The 25682-nt window shown below is 47.2% G+C and overlaps 2 protein-coding genes across 2 annotated transcripts in view; one reads left to right on the top strand and one right to left on the bottom strand.

Annotated features, from left to right (window-relative positions):
• Nucleotides 1-9854, top strand: part of Slc4a5 (solute carrier family 4 member 5) — a 75336-nt gene extending 65482 nt beyond the window's left edge. The window contains exons 21-26 of the mRNA XM_005364663.3: nucleotides 654-722; nucleotides 1278-1451; nucleotides 2036-2191; nucleotides 4146-4230; nucleotides 5131-5198; nucleotides 8327-9854. Coding sequence (XP_005364720.1) covers nucleotides 654-722; nucleotides 1278-1451; nucleotides 2036-2191; nucleotides 4146-4230; nucleotides 5131-5165 — 519 coding nt within the window. The 3' untranslated portion in view covers nucleotides 5166-5198; nucleotides 8327-9854. The remainder of the gene's footprint in view (nucleotides 1-653; nucleotides 723-1277; nucleotides 1452-2035; nucleotides 2192-4145; nucleotides 4231-5130; nucleotides 5199-8326) is intronic.
• A 661-nt stretch (nucleotides 9855-10515) lies between these two features.
• Nucleotides 10516-23071, bottom strand: Mthfd2 (methylenetetrahydrofolate dehydrogenase (NADP+ dependent) 2, methenyltetrahydrofolate cyclohydrolase). Its single transcript, XM_005364662.3, has 8 exons — nucleotides 22928-23071; nucleotides 18257-18441; nucleotides 16752-16874; nucleotides 15919-16071; nucleotides 15193-15300; nucleotides 13938-14030; nucleotides 13210-13335; nucleotides 10516-11651 (listed from the first exon to the last, which is right to left on the bottom strand). The coding sequence occupies exons 1-8, from the start codon at nucleotides 23026-23028 to the stop codon at nucleotides 11488-11490; spliced, it is 1053 nt and encodes a 350-aa protein (XP_005364719.1). The 5' UTR covers nucleotides 23029-23071; the 3' UTR covers nucleotides 10516-11487.
• Nucleotides 23072-25682: the final 2611 nt, after the last annotated feature.

Genomic DNA, 25682 nt, shown 5'->3' with positions numbered 1-25682 from the left:
AAAATTATGCAGATGTGTGTCTGTGTGTAACTATGTACGCGTGAATGCAGATTCCCGTGGAGGTCAGAAGAGAGCCTGAGATCCCCTGGAGCTGGAGTTACAGGTGGTTGTGAGCCGCCTGCTGTGGCTGCTGGTGCCATCCCTCCAGCCACCGGCTCAACATTACCAAATGGCACCTATAAGTTAGGCGACCTCAGGGTGGTCAGAGTTGGTGAGCATTGATATCAAACTTTGTGCCTTCCAAAGTGTTCTCCCAGGACTACCCAAGAGCAAGGCAGGCTCCTGCTCAGCTCACCAGGGTTCCCAGCCCCTTTGGTGGCTGTCAGCTGAAGCAGACGTGGGAGGGATCTGGTAGGATTGAGGAGGGCTCAGTCTGTGTAGCTTTCCCTCTTGTTGGAAGGAGTAACCCATGTCATATAGGTTTTGAGTGGCCGGGAGAGCAGCCAGTCCTGGAAAGCAGCCGCCTGCTGGCTTGGCTACCCAAGCTGGAGGAGAGCTCTTCCACCCTCATGGTTCCCCTCACATCCTCTGGCTTCAGGTCTGCTCCTCCACAGAGTGCCAGTCTCCAGCACCCTCTGTGATTGGCTAACACCACTGTCCATCACCAGCTAGCCCAGGACCCTCCCCAGCCCAAACCTTTGTTCTTATTGCAGTACATCCCTATGCCCGTGCTCTATGGAGTCTTCCTCTACATGGGTGTAGCCTCGCTGAACGGCATCCAGGTAAGGTCCTCCCCAGGCTAGTGTGACCTAGAGTCAGAAGTCCCAGTTGTGTGAGAGGATTGTGGTAACGGTGCCGCTTCCATCAATCCATCGACTGTGCCCACAAAATGACTACATAGGTACTTTACATGTACCTATGTGATTGGGCCTTTGGGTCCCCATTTCACAGGTGGAGAAACTGAGACAGGTCAAGTTAACTCTGATAAACCTTTCCTCCCTACCTCCCTAAAGTTACTCTATAAGGGATTTTTTGTCTTGTTCTGACTCACATGAGGCCAGGGTCCCCAGACAGTGTGTGCCACAGTTAAGTTAATTGCTTTTTCTTTAAATATGGCCCATGTTCATGTTCCTGTAGTCACGATCTCCAGACTATTTTCTCCATCCAGTGCTCAGGGCCCCTGCCCTATGTTATACATGCATAGATACCAGTAGCCTCTCACGATCGGGAGTCCCTCTCTAAGGCCCTACCAGGCCATCACTTCCCCTAGTCCTGTCTATAGCCTTTGGCCCAGGAGTCTGACCTCCCGGTTGAGTCCTATGCCATATTCTCACCAGTTCTGGGAACGCTGCAAGCTTTTCCTCATGCCAGCCAAGCACCAGCCGGACCACGCCTTCCTGCGCCATGTGCCCCTTCGCCGGATCCACCTGTTCACCCTGGTGCAGATCCTCTGCCTGGCACTGCTCTGGATCCTCAAATCAACCATGGCTGCCATCATCTTCCCGGTCATGGTGAGGAGAGTGTGGGCTGCTCAGAGGACTAGGTGGGGCAGGGCCACCAGGAGGTTCAGGGCCAGGTAACAGAGAAAAGTGCCACAGTAACGGGACTCTGCAGGGACAACCCATGTGCTGTCTCCAGGGCTCCCCGGGTAGGCAAGTGGAATAGAGGAGGAACTGGAGAAGTAAGACAAAACAGAAAGCCAAGCTCCCATGTTGAACTTCAAGCTGGTTGGAAATAAAAGTATAATAGTAGTAAACAAACAAATACCTAAATAAATAAAATAATAGTTAAACTTTTCACCATGTAAAACAACTGCATTTGAAAAGATGGATGGATCATGATGGGCAGAGACCAGACTCCTAGATTCAAGAACTTGAGAGTGCATACAGGGCAGGGTGGCACTGGCTATAATCCCAGCACTAGGGAGGCTGTGATCTCTGGGGCTGGCTAATTAGTCTTGGGAACATTGGAAGGGCTGCAAAGACACTGGCCACAAATGGTCCCTGAATTCAGCCAACAGAGGAGAAAACGCAAGCTCACGGTTTTCTCTGAGCTCCCACAAAACTCATCCTTTCTGCCCATCTTCCCGTCCCAGATCCTGGGCCTTATCATTGTTCGAAGGCTCCTGGACTTGATTTTCTCCCAGCATGACCTGGCCTGGATTGACAACATCCTCCCAGAGAAGGAGAAACAGGAGACAGACAAGAAGAAGAAGAGAAGGAAAGGGGTCCTTGAAAACACTGATGAGGAGGTGGGGACAGTGAGTGGCCTCTGCAGAAGGCAGAGACTCTCTCCTTCTGCCAGGGCGAGGGGTGGCTCTTTGGGAGGCCTGCAGCAGTACTGGTACAGGAGGGATGTTATCTGTGCTGGTCTTGGGTGTTGAGAACCCATCTGTTCCTGGGAATACCCTCAGGGTGGTCCGAGTTGGTGAGCGTCCTTGCCTAGGAGCAGGTGATAGCCACACTTGCCCTTCCGTTGCTGTGGGTTCTCGGGACTGTTTTCATCAGCAAGGCAAGTGCCTGGGGCAGAATGGGCTCCAGTGTAGAAGGCAGTAGTAAGGAGGATCTCCAGAGAAAGGCACAGGCCTTGCGGGAGGGGTGGCCAGTGGGAACTCACAACCAACCTAGACTCCAGGTAGGTGGCCCTGGTAGCAAGCTTGGCTTGGGCCTGCCCATGGGGTATTAGGGACGGAAGAGGGAGAAGTACATGTCTTCCCTGAAGGTAGAATAATTACCTGGTTTCCTCACTTGCCCCTTTTCTCATCCATGCTTTTGCATCTCAGCCCTGAAACCATTAGGGACTCAAGAGCCAAGGAGTTAGTCCGCACTGTACAGTAAATCTCAAGACATTAGACAGAAAGATTTTCTGATTCCTGCACTCGTTGTAAATGATGACAGCTCTTCCCCAAAGAGAGCAAGACCTCCCAAGATGGAAACATAGCTGACTGTCTGAGAGAATTAAGAAAACCATTCCTGCCTTGATCGTGCCCTTTCCTGATACCCTGCCTCGTTCCCAGTTTCCCCCATCTGACTCAAACCCACAATCTTCATCTTCATTTGTGAGTGAAAACTGTTCACAGGCAAAGCCTCGTGAGCAAGCTTAAGCCATCCACTAACTGTGTGACTTTCTCATCCCTAACTGCTATCCTCCTCAGGAGGAAGGAGCCCTCAAATTTATTTCATGTGTCCTTTGTGACAAAAAGAACTTGCAAAATAGATTTCTAAAAACAAAGAGATTTCTTAAAACAAAGGGGTTGGGGGCTATAGCTCAGTTGGTAGGGCACTGGCCTATCATGCATGAATGAAGCCCTGGGTTCAATTTCTAGTGACTTGTAAACCAGGCATGGGCACGCACGCCTGTCATCCCAACACTTAGGAGGTGGAGACAGGAGGGTCAGAAATTCAGGGTATCCCCAGGCACATGATGCGTTTGAGGCCAGTCTGTGGAGGAAGAAAGGATGCAAGGAAGGGAGGGTAGAGCCTTTTTATTTTAATATTTATCATTTTAAAAGTATGTGTGGGTGTGCGGGTGTGTAGGTGTGTAGGTGTGTGGGTGTGTGCGTGTGAGTGCCTGTGGAGGCCAGATGAGAGCTTTAGGTCCCTGGAGTTACAGGTGATTGTGAGCTGCCCAATGTGGGTGCTAGAAACCGAACTCCAGTCTCCCATAAGTGCGGCTGGAGATCTTAACTGCTGAGTCATCTCTCCAGCCCTGCCCTCACCAATGGTCTTTTAAAGACAAATGCTTTTTCTTTGTTTGTTTTTTTGTTTTGTTTTTGTTTTTTTCTTTTTCAGCAAACACCTGAGATACTCCCATGTGCCGGGAATCACTCCAGGGCTGAGAAAAACGCTCATGCATTTTATGATACATATACTCAGCAGAAGAACGAGATCTGAGTCACAGACATGCATTTTAAAAGGGCCTTTAAGACAGCACCACTGTAGTGTGAGTCACTCACAGTGACTGCATACACGGCAGATTAGACTGTTCAGAGTGGCGTTCCTGGCCGAATTCCTTCCTGACTTCTGGGTCTCTAGAACAGTGGGTTACTGTGCCATGGTGCCTCTGTAGGCCGAGTGTTTGCCACAGCCCTCACTATTTGGTCTGGGTGGGAGGTTTGCACCATGCGTGTATGGACTTTCCGTCTCAGTGAGGAAGCCCGGGTGGTTGTGTTGCTGTTCATCTGCTTTCCCACTGTTTTTCTCCAGCCCCAGTTCCTTCCTCCCTCACTTATAAAGATCCCCATGGAAAGTGTCCCATCCGACCCCCAAAACGGTATCCACTGCATTGCCAGTAAGTAAAACACCTGCTGTCTCTCCCTTCCTACTCATCTACTCCCCAAGGGAACTTCCCCCTGTAGCTCAGTGGCCAAACTGTTTTAGATGCTGAGGACTCCTGTCCTAGGGAGAAATAGAGGTGACTGGCCCTGAGCACAGGACCTCCACACATATGGAGACCCCACCCCGTAAAGAGCACCCTGCAATCTTCACCTTAGACATCGTCCCCATTCCTCACTTTCCTTTGGACCCCGTGCCTTGGCTGGTCTCCCCTTCATTGTTTTAGAACATGTCAGTCCAGGTGTGGCTCCTGAGCCCCACATTTTCCTGGAATTGTGATGACTGAGCTCCTGCCAGGGCTGAGTGTTCCCCACTAGAGAACCATCTGGGTGACTCTAGCCCTGAGATTAGGCTGCGATCCCGTGAAAGCCAGAGCTGCCTGCCACTGCTGACGGGGAGGTTGCTTAGGCAGGGTCAGCTTTTGCTCTTGAAGATCCTTCTAGGTCTTTCACAGCCTAGTGACAGACAGTCCAACCTGTCTTTGGAGTCCTCTATCGTGGGACTTGTCACTCCCCTCAAAGACAGGTCAGATCTTGGTGACCAGCACATCCAGCCGCACCCTTGGGGTTCAGCACAAGGTCACTTCAGGTTCCTTCCTCTCCTGACCCATTTCTGTCATCCTCTCTAGTCCTTGCCCTCCCCGTGCCTCAGTCTTTCCTAACCGGCTAAGAGCGCCCGTATGAGGGACTGAGCCTGATGCCACCCATCTCTGGGAGGCCCCCGTACCCCCATGTGCAGCATTGACTATAGGGTTGAGGAGCAGAAGCCAGAGCTGGTGAGGAGGTTCTGGAGAGCTAGAATGTTCCCCTGTACCCTCCTGGACCCTCTCACAGTTGGCATTTCCATCTCCCTCCAGGAAAAAGATCTTCCAGTTGGAGTTACTCATTCTGACTCTTCCTTCAGTGGCTCGGAACTGGATCGAAGGTAAAGGCTGTTGGGTGCTTTTCCTCTTCATGTGTATGGGTGTGGTGTCATTGACTGGGCTGTGGACAATTTCTCAGAGGGCATACTGGTTAATGACTCCCTGCCCCAGCAGCCATAAACCGCCAGCAGCTTCCTGGCTATGGGCAGGGCCTCGCATGAGGCAGAGTATCAGATAAGAGATTAAGCAATGGCTGAAGGCTTGAGGGGCTAGGGCAGCTTTGCTGGCCCACCACTGGGAGGTAAGCGCTCTGCTTCAGGAGGAGATCACGTAATAAATGTGTGTTCTCGTTCACGTCAACGTGGTTACATTGCACAAAGGAATTCAACTTTAGAAAAGGAGCTTACTGCAAAAATATTGCATTGAATATTCTGTGAAAACACAGAAAAAAGAAAACAACGTAGACAACAGTGAAAGCGTGGCTTGATTCTCTGTTTCTGAAAGCTTGGATGGATAAACACAAAGGAGCAAAGCACAAGGTACTCTAAGTAGGAGATCAACCATGGGGTCAGTCACCGCAGGTGGGAAGAAGGATTGAGGAAAGGGAACCAGAAAGGAGAGATTAAGTAGAGACAGAAACATTCAGGAAAAGGACTAGGGAGTAGCTCGGTGGTTGTTCCTGCCTACCATGCACACAGCCCTGGTTCAAACCACAGGGCTTTATGAAACCAAGAAGGGTGGCACATGCCTATAATCCCAGCACTGAGGAAGCAGAGCCAGGAGGATCGAGAGTTCAAGGCCATCATGTGTTATGGAGCAAGTTAAGGCCAGCCTGGCTTAGATGAAATCCTGTCTCAGGAAAAAAAAAGTTTTCTTCAGAGACATATTCAAGGCTCAGAAGCCAAGGACCTTCATATCAATGGTGCTCTCGCCGAGATACCATGCATGAAGAGAATCTTGCATATAGCAGGTCCTGGATAAGACTCGAGCTGCTTGGGTGTCACAGTATCAGAGTGTGTGGGTGCCTGTAGAGGCCGGAGAGGACATCAGATCCCACAGAATACATCTTTAAGTTAAGATTTAAAAAGGCTTACCCTAAATCAGATCTCCACCCCATCTGCAGGCAAGAGCCTAGACCAAGACAGAGAATTTTTGAAAACCTGTTCACAGAAAGGCTGAGAATTCGGTGAGCTAGAGATGGTGCTTGCCATATGCACTGGTGTTCCCCGAATCTGTGAAAGCAGATGGAAGGAGAAGGTCTCTCCAGAGAGCAAAGAGCTCAGGGCTTGGCTAGACATAGATGAAGCCTCAAAGCTGAAGGCATGGGGACTGAGGACTGGGGGAAGGGCTAAGGGGAAGGGTGGGCTGGAGAGATGGGGATTGAGGGATGGGGAAGGGGCTGGATGGATGGGGGTCAGAAGGATGAATGGGCCGGAGAGATGGGGCTAAGAGATGCAGGGCTGGTGAGATGGCTCTCAGGTTAAGTTCACTGGCAGCTTTTCCAGAGGACTCAAGTTTGGTTCCTACCATCCGCATTGCAGCTAGGAACCATTTGTCATTCTGGTTCTGGGGGATCTGAGCCCTTCTTCTGGACTCCTAGGCACCAGGATGTGGTGCAGAGACACACATGTAGGCAAACACGCATATCTATTAAAAAGTAAATTTTTACAAACCTGCCAGGCACGAGGTGCCATTCTTGGAGTTGTAGAGGGACTTGCAGACAAAGGCACACCATGCATGTGAGAACATGCGTGGGCACACAGAGAAGCTGGTGATCTCAGTAGCCACATCCAGGACAGAAAGACCAGCCTGATGCACACACTGAGCCAGGGCAGAGGAGGAAAGGTCAGTCCGGGTCATGGGAACAGGCCTAAGGCAGTATTTGAAAGCACAGATGCAGGAATTGATGGGCAATTAAACCAGAAAAGTGGCCAGTTCAAACCAAAGGATGCTGTCCTTTGAACAATGAGAACAGAACAGTCAGATTTATGATTCAGAAAGTTGGCTTGGCAGCCGTTTGAATAGGTTAAAACAGGCTGGGACCAGTTGAGTAATGATGGCTAAGAGCCCAGCAGCTAGGGGACACTTTGGTCCAAGGATTCTGTAAATTCATGCTCTGTGAGAGGCAGAGGCAGGAGAATCAGGAATTCAAGGTCATTCTTAGCTACAAGACAAGTTTGCAACTATGTGAGACTCTGTATCAAAAACACAAAAAACAGAAAAGGCCAGCAAGGTGGCCTAGTAGGTAAAGGCGCTTGCCACCAAACCTGGTGACCTGAGTTCAAAGAAATAAATGGTGGGCCACACCTTTAATCCCAGCAATTGGCAGACAGGAGGGTGGGTCCCTTTGAGTTCAAGGTCAGCCTGCTCAACACAGCTGTACCCTTCTGGAAAAATAAATAAACAGAGCATGATCTGAGCCAGGTGGTGGCACACATCTTTAATCCCAGCACTTGGGAGGCAGAGGCAGGAGGATCTCTGTGAGTTCAAAGAGTGAGTTCCAGGACAGCCAGAGCTACACAGAGAAATCCTGTCTTGTAAAACCAACTAACCAAGCAAACCATGATCTGAGTTTGATCCTGAGACCGACGTGGTGGAAGGGGAAAATCAACTCCTGCATTGTCCCGACACCCACTTTTGTGCCCCCTCCACGCCCCTGCAAACACCCATAAGTAAGGAAATGTAATGATTTTTCTGGGACAGGGTCTCACCTCAGTAGCTTTGATTGGTCTTGAACTCAGATCTACCTGTCTGTGCCTCCTGAGTGCTCCCTGCACTGTAATGTTTTTCTGGAAAAAAAAAAAGCTTGCATGTGTGTGGTGCACAGACACACAAGCAGAAAAAAAATATTTTTTTAACTAGCAGCATTTTATTTTATTTAAAGATCTATTTATTAATTATGTATATGGCATTCTGCTTGCATGTGTCCCTGCAGGCCAGAAGAGGGCACCAGATCTTATTACAGATGGTTGTGAACCACCAAGTGGTTGCTGGGAATTGAACTTAGATCCTCTGGAAGAACAGTCAGTGCTCTTAGCCTCTGAGCCATCTCTCCAGCCCAGAAAAAAAAAAAAATTATTTTAAATTGATAAGCAATAACAGAACTTTTCCATCAAAGCCTGCTCTGTGGTTACTGCTGAACAAACCCAAGACTAGATACTCATTTTTCTTCCCGCTTTGTCTTACTCAGCATCACCTTGCACTTCAAAATCGCTTGTCCGGCTTCACCTGCCTTCAGTTACTCACAGAGTCCAGTCTTCATGGTGCCGCAGGTGAAGATAGAGATGGAGCCTGACCTTGACTTCACAGACACTGAGGACTATGGGAGAAAGGTGGGCGGGGAGACCACGCTCTAGCCCAGCACTGCTCTTCCCAGCTGGGGACAGCGTGAAGGCTGGCCCGGGCTCCATCTAGAGCTTGTCAAGCCCTTCACTTGTTTCTTTACCCACTGGAGGCCTATCCGTGACATCCAACATAATCATGAAGTTCTCCTCTTCCCTTTGCAGTTATTAAAATACCCAAAACAGAACCATATGGCTTAAAATGCTACCCAGCATAGATATAACCTTTCTTCTGAAATGAACAAAAAATGTTCTCCAAAGTTACAAGTACGATACATGGGCAGTGGTAGGCTTGTATTTAAAGTATATATTGACTTAGTATCTTCTACTTATTTACCAATTTAGCATCTTTTAGAGGTTAGATTGAAATCTAAATACCTTGAAGGTCTGAGTGTGTTCTGCAGGCTTACACGTTAGAAAGTGGCTGAGAGTTGTCTTTTCGCCTCGTTCTGCCTGGAGTCCTCTGTACAGCAGGCCTGACTCTGGAAGTGTGGCTGGGCCTTCCACACACTGAATGGCCAGTCCCAAAATTATTCACGGAACTCGTGTATCGGTGCATTGCTTATCTTTGAGATAGGTGCTCACTGAGGACCCTCAGATGTCCTGGAACTCCCTATGTAGACCAGGCTGGCCCCAGAACTCAGAGCTCCACCTGTCTCTGGGATTGATTAAAGGCATGTGCTTCTCGACTGGCTTGCTTTAGACAAAATAGTGCTTGTTAACTGAACTCTTAAGCCGCATTAGGTCAACCAAATAACCGTTTATGCTCGCCAGTGGCCTCATAACCTGGAGTCCACTTTTTGATGCATCTGAGTAGGTTCCCTCCTTCCTCTCCCACAACAACTTTGCAATAGCTAAGGCCCAAATTTCTCAGCAACATTGCCTGTTAGGCAGCTCATGTTTGTAATAGCTACTTTATGCAAGTGGTCAGAAGAACCCCATCCCAAATGGGGTATGACAGCCCAGTTCTCCGGTGATCTAAACCCATTCCACGATAAAACTGTTTGTCTTCCTGTGCCAGTCCTGAGAGAGCCAACGGCCAAGTTTCAAAGCTTCACTGGTCTGTAGCAGCCCTCAATCCAGATTGAACTGTAGCACTGTTACAGATTCAGAGGGAAGTGTGCTTCATTAATCAAACGAGCTGAGAAGCCAGTTAGCTTTTAAAAGGTTGATGTAAATTGATCCATGTAATTTTCACCTTAAATATCACTTGTATTTTGTATATACATGAGCATTTAAACTCAGCAGCCTTTAACATGTTGGCATATGACTTCTCCGTAAATGGCACTTAAATAAAATATAATTGTGTCTGCTTATCTTACGCCATGTTTTAATAACTCAAGGACATCTACAGGCATGTACCATACCTGACTTACAAAAACATCCCCTGCAAGGGAGCTGGAGAGATGGTGCAGTGGTTAAAGACACTTGTGGCTTTGGCAGAGGACCTGGGTTTACATCCCAGGGTGGTTCACAACTATCTGAACTCCAGTTCTAGATCTAAGGCCCTCTTCTGGCCTCCACAAGTACTGCATGCACATGGCACAGATACACTCATATATACTCATATACATTAAAACAAACACACAAGTGTAAGCCATAAACCATAAAGTCACTGGCAGAAGAACAAGAGAAAAATAGGTCAACACTGCATGGGCTGCCTAGAGCAGGACTGAGTCTTTCAGCCTAAATCCAAACACCCATGAGAACACACAGAGATGGAAGTTCAGCTTGCACCTTCCAGTTTGTCAAACAATTGCACAGCAGGGATAAATGTATCTATTACACACATGATACACGTGTGTTGAGAATTTTGCACGCAAACAAGACCTTTGAAGTGAGTGGTATATGAATGGAGGGAATGGCTTAGAAGATACCCAGAATCGCTTACATGTATCTTAAAGGGATACATAAGGGTTAGGTTGGTTTCTTCACAACTCCTTATAGACTGGGTATAATCTAGGCACAGCCAACCCAAACACTGGGTAGGAAATACTAACAGGTTAGGTCTGACTGAGACAGAAGAAGATAGCATTTCAGAAACTCATTCCACACCAGACAGATGTGTTTTATTTAAAAACAAGACAAAAGAACCCAACAACAGCAACAGAACCCTTTAATAAGAAAATCTGATCAAATCTTATATTAACTCAAGCTCCTTGGTACCTTCAGGAAAGCCAACAGGGTACGTGAAAGACACAGGCAGCTGCCGTCATTTCTTTGGTGGCAAGTAGTAGGTTTTACACAACCTGCTCTTATGATTATCATGCCCAAATTTTGTTTTTCAAAAAACTGGCCTCAAAGCTTAGGCCAAAAAAAATAGACACCTACTCTCCAACAGTCTGAAATTTAAAGTTTAAATGTGCTGCAGAAGCCGAACATGACAATCACACAAGTCATTTATGAAATGATCTTTCTCAATTCTAGAAAACTGAAATAGGGCAAGCTCACAGAAGGGTAACAGCAAGTGGGGGAAATCCTAAACCTTCCCCGGTGACTCAGCCACACAGGACAGCTAGCAATGCTGGGCTTTCCTCTACCAGCCCAGTCAACTGAGCCCTCTTCAGAGAAACCTGGTCAGTCTGGCATGCACAGAAAGCAAGGGGCCATCCTCCACTCGGAGTCGGTGCTGCCGTTTCTTCCTTCCCCCTGATTCGCTCTAGTACGTTTTCCTTTGGTTTGAAAGTTGAACTCAGAAGGCTTGGAACCTCAGATGAGCCATCAACTTGAATTGGAATAGCACTTGGGAAATGAGAACCTAACAAGGCAGGGTTTGTGATGAAGTTCAGCATTCACTCTCAGTGTGAGGATGTCTCCCCTGCATCACCAGGTCAAAGGCAGGACGCGGATGGGCACCCCGGTGAGGTTCTGCAGAGCCATGCGCACACACGTCCACCCGTTTAAGCTTTCAATAAATACAAACATCATATTAAACCACTTCAACAGAATAAATTAAAAATACTGCATTCCTCTTGGCCCACTCTGCCTCTCCGACTGGCATGGAGTCCTGCTAGTTGGTGGCAACTCCACGCTGCTTGGCCTTGAGCAGCTCCAGCTCTTCAGGCCTCAGCACTTTCTTCGCAGCAATAATGGTATTCTTCATCAGCATGGCCACCGTCATGGGACCAACACCTCCAGGGACAGGAGTGATGTAACCGGCTTTCTTCTTGACTCCTGCAAAGAAACAAGACAGGCAGGGAACTTCAGATAGGTGTGCAAAGTTCACAAGCACTTTATCCTGTTATGAAAAAAAGTATTAAAGAAAAAGAAATGTAAGGGCCTTTGTTAGCTTCAAACTGGGTAAGAAAGACAGCATCTATGGGGTTGGAGAGATGGTTCAGATGTTACAAATACCAGCTGCTCTTGCAGAGGAAGTGGTTTGCTGGGTTCCCAGCAACATTTTGGTGACTCATAACCTTCCATAACTCCAGTTCTGGAGATCTGACACCCTCTTCTGATCTCTGAGGGCACCAGGCACACACATGGAGCACATACATACACATGCAGGCAAAACACTCAGCACTCAGGCATACAAAATAAACCCTTAATTTTAAGAAAAATAGTATCTGCAAGGCAGGGTAACAGTTCAGTTGTAAAACATTGGCTGTAAAAATGAGGACCTGAGTTCAAGCCTCAGAACCCACGAGAAAAAGCCAGATGGGGTGGCATGTGACTGTAACCCCAGTGCTGGGAGGCAGCTGGTCAGCCAGCCTGCACACACTAGCAAGTTCCAGGGGAACACTCCAAGTTATGAACAACTGAAGACACCCAAGGTCACAAATACCATGACACACAAACATACACAGACCACATACACACACACATAAAACAGACATAAAACATAGACACATACACCACGTACACACACACACACATAAAACAGACATACAACACAGACACGCACCACATATACATGCACGTAAAACAGACATATAACATACATATAACACAAACACACACCACACACACAAAAAACAGACATATAACATACATACAACACAGACAAACACACACCACATACACACATAACACATACACACCAGACATACCCATAGAACACACATAAACACAACATACATGCACATCATTTTTTAAAAAATTACGTGTATAGCCAGGCATGGTGGTGCCTCTTGGAAGAAGGTGGACAGCGACCTTGGAAGACTTCCAGGATCAACCTCAGGCTTCCACAGACATGCACCCACACACGTGCAAACATGAACACAAACACACACACACCATACTGGGTTTTTTTTTTTTTTTTTTTGGTTTTTTCGAGACAGGGTTTCTCTGTGGTTTTGGAGCCTGTCCTGGAACTAGCTCTTGTAGATCAGGCTGGTCTCGAACTCACAGAGATCCGCTTGCCTCTGCCTCCCGAGTGCTGGGATTAAAGGCATGCGCCACCACCGCCCAGCTCACCATACTGTTTTTTAAAAAGCATTTTAAATATTACCAAAATAACACAAGCTTAAAAGTTATAAGAAAAAAGCCAGAGGTGGCAGCACACACCTTTAACCTCAGCACTTGGGAGGCAGAGGCAGGCAGATCTCTGTGAGTTTGAGGCCAGCCTGGTCTACAAGAGCTAGTTCCAGGACAGCTAGGGCTACACAGAGAGATCTGTCTCAAAAAACAAACAAACAAACAAAAACTATGTAAAAAGAAAATGATCTTCCCTAAATATCCATGAAAGGTAATATTTATAGATTTATGTTTTCAAAACAATTACACTAAGTACCTTCAAAATCTACATCTCCAACCAACTTGGGCTTTGCAGTGACAGGATCTTGAACTCTGTTTATGCCCACGTCGATGACAGTTGCCCCTTCCTTGATCATGTCGGCTGTGATCAGATTTGGAATGCCTGATGACAGAGAGTGACAATCAGTCAGGTGACAGACTTCAGCCAAAAATTTTCATTTATTTTATATTTACAGATTTTATGTATATAAATGTTTTTCCTGAGGCCAGGTGGTGGTTGCACATGCCTTTAATTCCAGCACTCGGGAGGCAGAGGCAGGCAGAGCTCTGTGAGTTCAAGGCCAGCCTGATCTACAAGAACTAGTTCCAGGACAGCTAGGGCTGTTAAACAGAGAAACCCTGCCTTGAAGAAAATTTTTTTTTACCTGAATGTATGTATATATACCATGTGCCTGCAGTGCCTGCCCAAGGAGGCCAGAGGAGGACATTATAGTCAGAGGGTATTATAGGCAGGAAGAACTTACTAACACGTGTTGTTAATACCATTAACTAAGGACCACTTAAACTTCATGTGGAAGTACTGGGGGTGGGGTACCCTCCTGCAGTCTGCAAGAGTGGCAGGTACAAGTATTCCAACTGCAACTCCAGCCCCCTCTTTGGAGGACGCTCAAAGAATCATGGCTGAGGAGAGCTGGGCAGGACAGCAGGCGGCAGGTGAATGTCCACACAAGTCAGCCCGTGTATACACTTCTTCAGAGCTCTCACCGGCAGCAGAGATCACAATGTCCGCAAGGATTGTGTGCTTCTTCAGTTGCTCTTTGGGAGTGTGTCGGTGAGATATTGTAACTGTGGCATCACCTGAGAGGCAAAAACAGAAGGCCTGAGTTCCAAATCCAGGCTGGGGGGTTGGGGGTTCAGCTCTTCACAGCACTGCAGAAGCTCAACACCTCCAGAAAATCATGGATGTGGCGCGATTTCTAGATGGCTAATTGTCATTTATCTTTTAAAGCCGATACTTTGGCCAGAGAGACGGGTCAGTGAGTAAACATGGTTGCCAAGCATTCCTTGACAGGCTGAGTCCAACCCCCAGAACTCAAGCACGCACACACACACACACACACGAAATAAAAATTTAAATAAAACTAAGACTTGGTCTAGCACTGGCACTGCCTTAGCTCTAACCTTTGGAAACATTGCTCTCAGCTCTAACCTTTGGAGACATAGATAACCATTTATTCCATTTCCCATTTTGTAGACTTTAAAAAGTTTTATGTTTTCTAAGCAAAACATCACCAGAATTACTCAAGGTATGTCTGCTCTTTAACAATGACAAAAGGGGCCAGGCATGGCAGCACACACCTTTATTCCCAGCACTTGGGAGGCAGAGGCAGGCGGATCTCAGTGAGTTTGAGGCTAGCCTGGTCTACAATGCAAGTTCCAGGACAGCCAAAGCAGTTACACAGAGAAAATCTGTCTTGAAAAACCAAAAACTAAAAGAAAAAAAGCTCCCAAAACCTAGAAATACAGGTTTGGCTTTGATCACAAAGTTTATTGTTACAGTGATTCTTCACTTAGCTTCTTCTTAGATGAACCAATGGACCGTGACATGACACGCTACAGTCTGTGATTTGCTCTTCTGCAGGGGCTGACAGTTTTTTCCTCCCAGAGGACACAGAGCAGGGCATTAGTTCTGAGTAAGGAAGCTTCTAGTGCTGTCTACACCAAAGCTCACAACTCCTAACTGCCTGAGTAAGGAAGCTTCTAGTGCGTCTACGCCAGAGCTGACAACTCCTAACTGCCTGAGTAAGGAAGCTTCTAGTGCTGTCTATGCCAGAGCCGACAACTCCTAACTGCCTATAACCATGCTTCATCCAGAACTCAAATCAGTCTGAGGCTACTTCCAGGACCCCTGGTGGCACCAAGTGCAGCCTTCCACACCACAGTTATTTTCTGAGTGTTGACAGTGGTCATAGGCTAGGCTTGGTGGGTTCTCACACAGCAGGAAAGGTAACCTCCTTACCTCCAGGCCGTTCATGGGCTCCATCAGTATGCAGCAACATTGCAATCGGCATTCCAACGTTTTTTGACCTGCCAGCTACAACCACGTTCTTCCCTAAAGTTGGAATGCCTGCAAAAATAAATATATAAACACACATGCAACATGTGTGTGTGTGTGTATATGGGCGTGTATATTAAATGACACAGCACAGATATCAACTTTGAATAAATACAACCAAAGCCACACATGAAAATGTCTCATTGCCTACATCTAAGCTTTACCCAGAACTTGAATGTCTTTGGAGCCAGTCCCATAACAAGTGCCTCATCCACACATACAGATCTGTCTGTAAGCCAGGTTGGGCTGCGGCTGCCTCGTAGAGAAGGTGCAGAGAAACCCACGCGAAGGCACACTGTAAACTCCAAGATGTCTTGGGATTCTTGCTGTAACCACTGCTAAACCTTACATTTCCTCCCATAAGGCTGTAGAACGGAGAGAGCCATCACAGGCAACAGCTAGGAGGCGAACCCTGCAGATGGGAACCTGGGCTGGGGGTTGGGGCCCCACTCTGTGTTGCTGAGGCTTTCTGCCAGCTCTACCTGAAGTATGTGGGGCTGGGAGTGTTTCAATGTTGGAGTTATTCAGATGTGAGAATATCTGCATAGCTCGTACTCGAGTAACAATCCGAAACTAACAGTACCATTTCCCTAATATTGAAGCAGAAATGCAATTTAAACACACACCTACCAGTTCGCTTAATTATCTCCCACACGCCCCACGGGGTCGCTGGTAGCATGGAATACTGGTCCAGACACATTCGCCCAACGTTAATGACATGAAAGCCATCAACATCCTTGTCAGGAGAGACGGCGTTGCAGATCTTTCTCTCATCAATATGCTCTGAAAAAGAAATCAGGGCTGTAGCCTCAAGTCCCTGGTGTGGGGTAAGTCAGGGCTGTAGCCTCAAGTCCCTCGTGTGGGGTGAAGGCTGATCTGCTCCAGTGTACCAGGCTTCTTATGTGAACCCACTCCCTTCTGATCTGACATCATGACACACAGAATGAGTGTACAATAAGCTAAGCCATGAGTCAAATACCACAGCCAATAGACTTTTCCCCGCTGCTTCCTTCCACTGTCCTCTATATCAAGATCCCTATCAGGCGGGGAATGACTCACACTAATACCCAGCGCTTGGAGAGCTGAGGCAGGACCATTGCAGGGCTGAGGCTAGCCTGAGCTACACAGTGCAATGATGAACATTTTCTTAAACACTTCAAACAGCAGCAGAGGCCCTCTACTGCCCAGAATTCACTAACCCTTTTTTTTAAAAAATATTTTATTTCTTATGTATATGGGTGTTTTGCCTGCTCATGTGTATATACACCAGTTCTGTGCCTGGTGCCCATGGAGGCCAGAAGACAGCATCAGATCCCCTGTAACTGGAGTTATAGGCAGTTGTGAGCCACCAAGTGGGTGCTGGGAATTGAAGCTAGGTTCTCTAGAAGAACAGCCAGCGCTCTTAACCACTAAGCTGTCTCTCAAGCCCAGATTCCTCTTCTCTTTCGGAGACCAGAACTCACCTGGGAGTGGCAGCTGGACAAGAAGGCCGTCTACGTTTTCGTCATTGTTCAATGTCCTGATTGAATTCAACAGCTCTTCCTCTGAAATGGAGGCTGGCTTCACAATTGTCTCACTGTTGATTCCTATTGTAAGAAAGGTCAAGGCTTAAAAGAACATCAAAGTACACAGCTCCAAACCCTAGGGGATGGATAAAGACTAAGTTCTTTTCTGGGGGAGAAAAAAGAACAGCAGAGTACTTAGCGCGCATGTGTGCCCACCACGGAAGCTAGAGTGGGAAGTGGCACCAGGACTCGCCCAGCTTCCAATCACACACTCCTGAACACCAGCTCAGGGCTCGCTGCCCATTGTTCTGTGCTTATTCCAGAACCTCATTCTGAGACAAGGAAGGAGCCCGAGGCACAGATAAAATGCCAGCCTAGAGAGCGGGAGAAATGGCTTAGCACGCTTGCCGAGGACCCGAGTTTGAGCCCATGTACCCATGGAAAAGACGGGTACGCCTGCACACATCTCTAAACCCGGTGTTTAGACAATGAGACCCGAGGATTCTCTGAGCCTGTTGGCCAGAGGACAGTCTCTGGGTTCAGTGAGTCTTCTGATTCAAAATGTAAGGGGAAGAGTAAAAATGCAGGCACTAGGTAAAGAAGTGTAACAAATGTTACCAATTTTTAAGAGTATCTCTGTCTTGGGTGTTTAAGATTAAGGGAAAGATTGAGCAGTAAGATGAAGAGGCCTCTGAGGTATAAACAGTTAGAGGTCTGAAGGAAATGGCTGACATCTAAGGAAGTGGTTTTTGAGTTCTTCACTGATTTTCTTCATAAGCATGGGGTTAAAGCGGCTCAGGTCTTGGGGGATGGGAGATTTGCGGCTCTGTCCTTCAGGCACTGCAGATCACCATGACAGCAGGCTAAAGGCAGCCGGCTCAGATGTTCCTGTCTGCTCATGTTACAATTGGTGGTCTGAGCTTCTGGAGCCTTCCCTTCTGATGTGGTGGGGCTGAAGGACCAACCCGTGAGACACCTCACTGACCCAAGAGAGACTGTTACTGCTCAGGGGAAGAAAATGTAAAAAGTGCTCAAGGCCATCAGCAAACTGTTAAGGCTAAGGTCAGAGTGGAGATTACAGCCCAGAAGCCACAGCAGGGCAACCCATCCTTCACTGAAAGCCAGCGAGTACCAATTCTTTCCACAGTGAAGTTTTTATTCAGCTTTATCACCCTGGTCTTATGTGTTTGAGTTTTTAAATTGTTGTTGTCTGAGTTTTTTGTCTTGTCTTTTAGACAAGGTCTCATGTAGTCCAGGATGACCTCAGACTTGCTACGTGGCCAAGGCTGGCCTTGAATTCCTGGTCCTCCTGACTCATACTCCCAAAGTGCTGGGATTATGGAGTGGGCCATCATCCCTGAGGGCTCTGCTGGGAAAAAGGAAGCATGTACGAGAGTGGGCTAACCTCAGACAGACTCCAAGGCAGCAGCACTAGGGCTCTGACGCGACACTTAGACACTTACCCACTTCAGCTGCCGCCCTGGTCTTGTTGAGGACATAGGAGTGACTGGCGGGATTGTCACCAACCAGAATGACACTGAGGTGTGGCCGCTTGTTACCCGAGGCCACCCACTCCTCCACCTCCTGCCTCACTTCTTGCTTGATCTGCTGAGCCAGTTTCCTTCCAGAAATGACGACAGCTTCATTTCTGCAGAAGGTGACAAAGTTACAAAATTGTAGCTTGGGTCTTTCCAAAAACAAAAAGCAAAACAAAACAAAAAGCGGAAGAATGCTCCAAGTGGAAAAACTTGCCATTTCAAACCGAAAGGCTTAGGTTTAAGTGGGAGCAGACGGATTTACGGGTGGCCACCTGCAGCCAGTTTAGGATGGTCAGCAACTGAAATAATTCTTGGAAGCTTAAAATTCTAAATTGCTGACAACTGGCACTGGCCCGGGCAAGCTTCCAGACCAGGGTCTCTCAGCCACCTCTTCATCACTACCCAAAGTTTTATCACCTCAGTGGGATTTCCTTGCCCCACCCTCTACTGCTCTGAGGCAAGCCAGTTTTCTTAAATATCAATATTCCATTTGAAATTTGCATGATGCCGGTGGGTGGTATTACTATCTGCTCATGTTTCCCAGGTAGTGGACTGATTTTCTTTTTCAAAAAGATTTGTTTTTATCTTCTAAGTATTGGTATTTGCCTGCATGTATGCATATGTACCACGTGTGTGCGGTGCCTGAGGAGGTCAGATGAGGGGGTCCGATCCTCGGGAACTGGAGGACAACAGACAGTTGTGAGCTGCCATGTGGGCCTTGGGAATAGAATCTGGGTCCTCTGCAAGAACAAGAACAAGCGCTCTTAACCCCTGAGCAACTCTCCAGCCCCACTCAACTGGGTTTTAGTTTTGACAGCACTGTCTAGGACAGCTGTCCCTCTTCAAGCACTGTCCCAAGATGCTTTCTGCACCTACAGATGGCCAAGTCCCTTATATAAAATAGTGCGCTGGGCCGGGCGATGGTGGTGCACGCCTTTAATCCCAGCACTCGGGAGGCAGAGGCAGGCGGATCTCTGTGAGTTCGAGACCATCCTGGTCTACAGAGCTAGTTCCAGGACAGGCTCCAAAGCCACAGAGAAACCCTGTCTCGAAAAAACCAAATAAATAAATAAATAAATAGTGTGCTATTTGCATAATCTCTGTACACACACCCCACCCCTTAAACTACCTATTGTTTATAAACCTAACACAATGCAATGAACAGTTGTTATATATTGTTGATGAAATAACAAGAAATAAAGGTCCATGTATGTTTAGCAGATTCAGAGGCCCTGGTTGTATACAAGCTATATTATCTGGTTAGTAGATCAATAAACACAACTCTGGGCAGGTCAAACCTCAGAATACCTGCCACTGCTTAGTCCCTTTCAGGGACTGTTCTGCTAAGATGACATGATGGCTAGTGTTGTCAACCTGGAAGAATCTAGAATTTCCTGGCAGACAGGCCTTTGGATACAACAGTAAGGCACCGTCATCTTGACTGCTTTACTTGAGATGGGAAAACCCATCCACTATGGGTGGCACTATTCCCTGACTAGGATAGAAATAAACGAGAAGCCAAGCAGTGATGGCACATGCCTTTAATCCCAGCCCTTGGGAGGCAGAGGCAGGTGGATCTGAGTTGGAGGCCACCCTGATCTACAAAGGTCAGCCAGAGCTACCCAGAGAAACTGTATCTCCAAATAAATAAATAACAACAAAACAAAAGCAAAGAAAAAAAAAAGAAAAAGTCGAAAAGGAGCTGAGTAGCAAGTATCATCCCTCTGTTTCCTAACTGTGGGTGTGATGTCTTCCCTTGCCTAAAGCTCCTGCTGCCTGGACCTCCCACCACGATGGACCATAACCTTGAACTGTTGCTTTTGTCAGGTAATATTACAGCAACAGGACGTAATAAGACTGGGGTAGAGTCCTCCTCCCAGCTGGCGCTCTGCTCCACCCCATTGTCCATTCACAGCTGACACAGCTAGTCCACGGCCAGCTGAGTACATGAGACCCTGCAAGAGGTAGGAGAAGGAGGATGTTTACACGCTAAAAAGGAACTACACATACACACACACACACACACACACACACACACACACACACACGTACTCTGTGAGAAGGATTTAGCTTGAACTTCATAAGAAGTTTCTTTGGAAAGCAGTGAACAGAGAGGAAAAAGTAGAGGCTCACTTGAACCAACCAAAAATGACGGGCTGGAGTTAAGGACGCAGGGTTCTGGAGAGGCCGGTGTTTCAGGTCCTCATCTCTGCTGCAGAGAGAGGCTCTGGATGTTATGCCAATTAATTAAAAAATAAAAGACAAAGCAACACAAAGCCAGGCCACAATGTAACAAAGTTTTATAATCTAACTGCATTCTAAGCCAGGCCACAATGTAACAACGTTTTATAATCCAACTGCATTCTAAGCCTCCACCACTTCCTGCAGCCCTGTAAAACATGAACCATTTGACAAGGCCCTCCATCTCTGCCACGGGCCAAATCAAGTCACTGCTGAAAGGGAGTTGACACTGAGCTTGGACCTAAGATTTAAAAAAAAAGATTAAATTCTAATCTGTACACTTAATTTAGATATTAAATGCTTCCACAGATATGTTTAGAAATTTTCCTATTAAAATAACAAAACAGACCAGAAAGAGGAGGTCTAATAAAGGTCAAAACAAATGCCCCAGTCAGTAATGCTTACTTTCCTCTTAAGCCAAGAGTTAGTAATTTTCCAGTCAATTAGTATTAGGGAAGCTTATAACTCCCAATCAACTTATTTTGGTTTTTTTGTTTGTTTGTTTTGGAGCCTGTCCTGGAACTAGCTCTGTAGACCAGGCTGGTCTCGAACTCACAGAGACCCGCCTGTCTCTGCCTCCCGAGTGCTGGGATTAAAGGCGTGTGCTACCATCGCCCAGCTCAACTTATTTTGGAAAAAGTTCTGCTACTTAACTAGTGGGCTGGTAATGAGAATGGGGGTTTAATACTGATTGAACGCTAGGTATTTTGTCAACACCTTTACGTAAGTTAGTTGGTTACCGTGGCTGTTATGAAAAGCCTGTTTTATACAGAAGAGAAAATGGATGATAGAGAGAAACGAGATTCAAGTGTAAACATTCATTTACTCCTCTGCCCACTGTCTCCTAGGCTACAGTACTCTCCCTTCAACCATGGAGTTTATGTTCCTGAAACCCTGGGACAGCAAGGACGGCAATTATCTAATGTGCAGAGCAGTTAGCACAGATTGCCTTCAGAGATAGGGAGCCCACACTTCTCAGAAGAGCAGGCAAGAGTAAGCCTGGAGTGGGAGCAAACTGGTCTAGTTATGAATTACAGAATCTTTCCAGTTAGCCAGCTCTCTAAATATGTGGTCCACAGCCACTTGCGACCTGAACTCCGGAAGAGGAAAGAAAGGACAGAGAAATGAAAGATGGAGTTCAAAGAGGCAGGTCAGGATCAGATCTTGGAAAACCCTTCCAAGGTCTCCGAAAACCAGCATGGCATGCTCCAATATGCAGGGCCCCGGAAATATCTACCCAGGGGTGGAAATCTCACCTGTTTTCCCTTCAACAGAAACAAAAGTCTCATTGTGGAAGGCGAAGATTTTATCGACTCTAAATTTCTAGTATCAAACTCTATGATATGTTGGGGAAAAAACAACCAGCTGTTTCAAGACACGGGATTCAGGCAATATAAATGCTCCCAAGAAGCACTGCAAAGCACAGATGGGGAAGAATTCACAATCCCTATGGACTCTCCTACCTAGGCTCGGAAATGGGAGTTTGAGGTCCAGAACGACGGACAAGTCAATTATCCCCTGAAGGAATACCCATTAGATTTTTTTTTCTTCAATCGACTACTTACTTTTCCGGGGATTGGGGGGGGGGGGGATGTGCTTCATTTTTTTTTTTCAATTTTTAAAAATTACGATAAAATACACATACGAAATTTACCACTGCGACTTTTTTTTAATTGTTATTTTGAGATTGGGGAGGGAGGTGTCTCACACTGCAGCCCAGGCTGGTCTCCAACTCACTACCTTGTCCAAGCTGGCTTTGAACTCGCAGTAATTCTCCTACCTCAGAAGCAATCTCAACACGCCCGTCTCTGGCAATTTCCAAGCACACGGTTTACGTGGTAATAAACACTCTCAGAATGGTGTGACCACTACGGCGGTCCACGTGCTGAACGGAAGCTCTAACACCGTAGCTCCCCCTAAAACAATACACCTCCACTTCCAGCAGCCCCCAGCAACTTCTGGGGCGTGTATCACCTCAGGTCGCCTAGGCTAGACCTGGCAGACTACAAAGTGGACTGCGGGGACCACCGCGGGGTTCGGACATCTTGCGAACCACACCCACTCGGGAGGAGGGAAGTCGGTACCCCTGCAGCAAGCCGGCTGGCGGATTTCATCAGACTGCAGCAACCTCGGCTGCCGCTAGGGTCCGGGAAAGGCGGACCTCTTCGCATCCTTCCCTGAGGCGGTAGATCGGTGTCCCCTGGGCAGCGTCCGCATCTCCACGTGTGCCCGGGTGCCACGTCGCCCCACCACACCCCTCCCTTCGGAGGCCGGTTGCGCGCCGGAAAGATGCTCCGGTAGGGAGGACATCTGTCCACACCGCACTCCAGTGGACCCGCTCCCTGACACACTCACCGCACTGCCGCCAGGTGGAAGGGTTGCAGGCGGAGGTGGCAGCCGTGCGCGGGGCGCAGCAACCGCACAGCCCACGAGGATAACAGAGAGGATGGAGCCATGACCCACGCCGGTGCCCGCGCCGGAGAGAAGCGCGCGCGCGGGCCACGAAGCTATACCTCCGGCCCTCGGAAGCCCCACCTACCAGCGCGTCCATTGGTTCTTGAGCCGGAGGCGGAGCCAATAGAAGATCTCCATTCTACGTAAGCAGGCCCGGTAGCACATTCTGATTGGCTGAAGGAGTCAAGCCCCTAACAGAGGCGGCAGTGGTCCTCTCCCCCGCCCCCCAGTCAGGCCAATGGAATCTGGGGTTCATTCATTCATTCATCCACTCTCGAACAAAAGTGTGAACCACCTACTGTGTGCTGAGGATCTGAAAGGCACTAAAGTAATATTTTTTTAAAAAATAAAAAAAAATCACCATTTGGCAAAATCATACTGAAAATTGATCCGGAATGTCAAAACAACTGGGTGAAAACCGAATAAAGAGCAAGATACTTACATGTACCCTGTCACATAGGGGCTGGAGAGATGGCTCAGAAGTTAAGAGTGCTTGTAGCCCTTGCAAAGGATCCAAGTTCGATTCTAAGTCTCCTAGTGGCTTAAAACCTCTTGTAACTCCAGTTCAAAACCTTCTCCAGCTCCAGAGGATCAGACACTTCTGACCTCCAAAGGCACCCTCACACACACACATGATACACACACACACACACACACACACACACACACACACACACACACACACACACACAGGATAAGACACTTTCTGACCTCCGAGGGCTTCCCATGCACACAAGTAACAGACATATAATTAAAAGTAACTTTTTAAAAAGTTTGCCAGGAGCCGGGCGGTGGTGGCGCGCGCCTTTAATCCCAGCACTCGGGAGGCAGAGGCAGGCGGATCTCTGTGAGTTCGAGACCAGCCTGGTCTACAAGAGCTAGTTCCAGGACAGGCTCCAAAGCTACAGAGAAACCCTGTCTCGAAAAACAAAAAAAACAACAAAACAACAAAAAAAAAAGTTTGCCAGGAAGTTTGAAGAGACGGCTCAGCGGTTAAGAGCACTTGACTGCTCTGGTACTGAGTTCAATTCCCAATAACCTTATGATGGCTCACAACCATCTATAGTGGGATCAAATTCCTTCTTCTGGTGTGCATGAAGAAAGAGTTCTCATATACATAAATATATGGATAAGTGGGGCTGAAAAGATGGCTCGGAGACTAAAAGTACTGACTGTTCCAGAGTACTCACTTCAATGGCTACTTACACATGTAGACAAAACACAGAAAGTGTAAAAATGGGGGAGAAAGGGTTTTGGGTAGTAAAGAATACAAAGGAATCTTTTTTAAAAATTATCCTAGTGTTTTATATGTGTGCGTGTGTTTACCTGCATGGGTGTCTGTGCATGCCTGGGGCGATGGAGGCCGGAAGGGGGCCTTGGATCCCCTGAAACCAACGGGCCGTACTTTTGTAAGTCCTGGTGCAGATGCTGGAAATGGGACTCTGGTTCTCTGAGGAGCAGCAGGTGCTCTTCATTGCTGAACAATCTCTCCAGCCCCATACTCTTTTTTTTTAAATGAACAAAATTAACATTGCCATTCATGAGACAAACAAACAGTTTATGACCCTTATATGAGTCATCGACAAAAACACATCACTTAAACAAATCTGAAAATTTAATTTAGAGATGGTCCCAAACCAGTAAGTCTCCACTGATGGTTAATCGTCCATGGATTTAGAGTGACCCAGGAGACACACTTCTGGGTGTGTCTGTGAAAGGTTTAACTGAGGAGGAAAGGTCCACCCATCCCATGGACTGGGGAGTGGAGAGCAATAAAATGGGGAAAGGAGAAAGCCTGCCTGTGTTCCCCAGCTGTTTCCCAGCCTCAGGCTCCCACTGCCACAGCTGGGAGCTGTTCTGCCTCCCCCACAATGAGAGGCTGTTTATCCCCAAAGCCATGCTACTGTGAACGTTTCTTCCCAAAGGTTCCTTCTTGTCAGGTAGTGGGTTGCAGTAATGAGAAAATAAACCAATAAACCACTTAAGAAATGCTAGATATTTCTCATTTCTATGTGGAGAAGAAAGATTATGAGCTTGGAAGCAAACACTGTCCAGTAAAATAAAAAAAAAATGTTCCTGAAACTTTGGAATAAAATAGATGATCTTAATCTACTTACAAGGAAATATCAGACAGGTCTCTGTATGAGGTATGCCAACTATAGTCTTCAAAAGTGCCAAGATCATGATAGAATGAGGAGATGTTCCAGATTAAAGGTCATGATCACAAAATACAACCTGTGACTCTGAAATGAATCCTGGACACAAACACACAGACACACACACACGTGTGTGCACACATAATTTTAAAACTATTATAAATTTGCATGTTTTTTTCAAGACAGAGTTTCACTGTTTTTTTATATTTATTTATTTATTTATTTATTTATTTATTTATTTATTTATTATGTATACAATATTCTGTCTGTGTGTATGTGTGTATGCCTGCAGGCCAGAAGAGGGCACCAGACCTCATTACAGATGGTTGTGAGCCACCATGTGGTTGCTGGGAATTGAACTCAGGACCTTTGGAAGAGCAGGCAATGCACAGACAATGCTCTTAACCTCTGAGCCATCTCTCCAGCCCACCAGAGTTTCACTATGTAGCCCTGGCTGTCCTGAAACTTACTCTGTAGACCAGGCTCGCCTTGAACTCGCA

The sequence above is a fragment of the Microtus ochrogaster genome (assembly GCF_000317375.1).
Source record: "Microtus ochrogaster isolate Prairie Vole_2 chromosome 14 unlocalized genomic scaffold, MicOch1.0 chr14_random_3, whole genome shotgun sequence".
NCBI lineage: Eukaryota > Metazoa > Chordata > Mammalia > Rodentia > Cricetidae > Microtus > Microtus ochrogaster.
The sequence above is the reverse complement of the archived record's forward strand: the minus strand, read 5'-3'. Positions and strand labels throughout refer to the sequence as shown.

Coding starts and splice junctions, on each gene's coding strand:
- Mthfd2 (XM_005364662.3), bottom strand. CDS start 23,028: ATGGCTCCATCCTCTCTGTTATCCTCGTGGGCTGTGCGGTTGCTGCGC. Junction 16,875..18,256: donor CAGGGCGGCAGCTGAAGTGG/GTAAGTGTCTAA, acceptor TTCTTACAATAG/GAATCAACAGTGAGACAATT. Junction 14,031..15,192: donor AGCCCATGAACGGCCTGGAG/GTAAGGAGGTTA, acceptor TTTGCCTCTCAG/GTGATGCCACAGTTACAATA.